This window comes from Antrostomus carolinensis, unplaced genomic scaffold (genome assembly GCF_000700745.2).
Source record: "Antrostomus carolinensis isolate BGI_N321 unplaced genomic scaffold, ASM70074v2 scaffold11780, whole genome shotgun sequence".
Lineage (NCBI taxonomy): Eukaryota > Metazoa > Chordata > Aves > Caprimulgiformes > Caprimulgidae > Antrostomus > Antrostomus carolinensis.
The window spans coordinates 89,672-90,962 of NW_010289270.1; the positions used below are offsets into that span (position 1 = coordinate 89,672).

The 1,291-nt window shown below is 36.5% G+C and overlaps 1 protein-coding gene across 1 annotated transcript in view; it reads left to right on the forward strand.

Annotated features, from left to right (window-relative positions):
• The window catches only part of BCAS1 (brain enriched myelin associated protein 1), a 46,023-nt gene extending 45,149 nt beyond the window's left edge, over positions 1 to 874 (forward strand). Inside the window, exon 12 of the mRNA XM_029085439.1 lies at positions 800 to 874. Within this exon, the coding sequence (XP_028941272.1) occupies positions 800 to 874 (75 nt within the window). The remainder of the gene's footprint in view (positions 1 to 799) is intronic.
• The last annotated feature ends 417 nt before the right edge of the window (positions 875 to 1,291 follow it).

Below are 1,291 nucleotides of genomic sequence, written 5' to 3' on the forward strand. Positions count from 1 at the left end.
GTCATGCTGTTTTCCTGTTTAGCATGTAATGGTTTAGGTATCTGGCTACAAACAGGATTGGCATCCTAAGCAATGTTAACAGTGACCTCTGAAACAGTCTTTGTGGATTCATTTGCTGTCCTGTTCTGAAGTTTAAATGGCTTCAAGGCAAATAAAATTAGGTCAAGGCATCTTAAACTAAAGGCAAGTTTTTATCAATTACTGGTCAAAAAATGATTTGGTATAGCTAGATCTATGCATTTCTTTCATCTAAACCGGATTATCATCTTGAACTCGTTCCAAATCCAGAATTATATTTGTAGTGTAAAAAAGCTTTATTACTCTAACATTGTCAAATACCTGTCATGCATGAAAGTATTTAATATTCCTTTAACTTAGAACAGACCAAGGCTGGCTATAATTCACTGTTAATCATGCTTGAAGGACTCTTAGCATGGTTTCAGTGAACCGTTTAGGCCAGGGAAATTTTAGAGAAACTTATGCCAAAACTAGAAGTACACAGTAACGTCTTTGGTACGTTAGTGCAGTTTCTAAAGACAATTGCTTTCCATGCTGACTGGGAAAATGATATTGAAATAACCAACACATTTAGGCAAAGTCCCAGGCAGTAGCTTTCTGGAGTCATCATGATGCAGATGGTGCTCATATATTTATGCATATTAAATAAAAGGCAAATTAAGAAAAGCAGAGAGGTGAAATGAGTAGAAAATATCTGCTAGCAAAACTAACACATAACCCTAGCCTTAACTGTTCTGAAATATTTTAAACCTTTTATAAATTTCTATATCTTATTCCACAGGGCTCCAAAAGGATGTCTGATGCGGAAGTGCAAACAGATCCAGTGTCTATCCTACCTGCTGGGAAATCCAAGTAATGAATACACGTGGCTGCTGAAGGATCAGCAGCTCTCTGTAAGCTCCCTTGCTGTAGAGATGACGAGATGACTCATTATTTTCCTTTACATGGCTGTCATCAAATGCCTGAGGCTAAAGCAAACGTTGGTGTATCATTTAAGGTATATCATTTACAGGGTTTGTTCATTAGAGGTTAGAAAGCAACTCTAAAGATCATCAAGCAATGCGTAGTATATTTAAAGAAAGGTCATGTGGATTATTTTAAGTCTATAGAGGGTAGAGTATGTAAGGTAAGAAAGTGGCAGTGAATTAAATAAATGGCAGAAAAAAATGCACGTGACAAAGGAATGCAGTTTGTGCAGCAAGGCATGAGCAACAAATCCTCAGCTTTAGAGAGCTTTAAAGCAGCCAGAAAAAGAAAAAAAAAAAAAAATCTC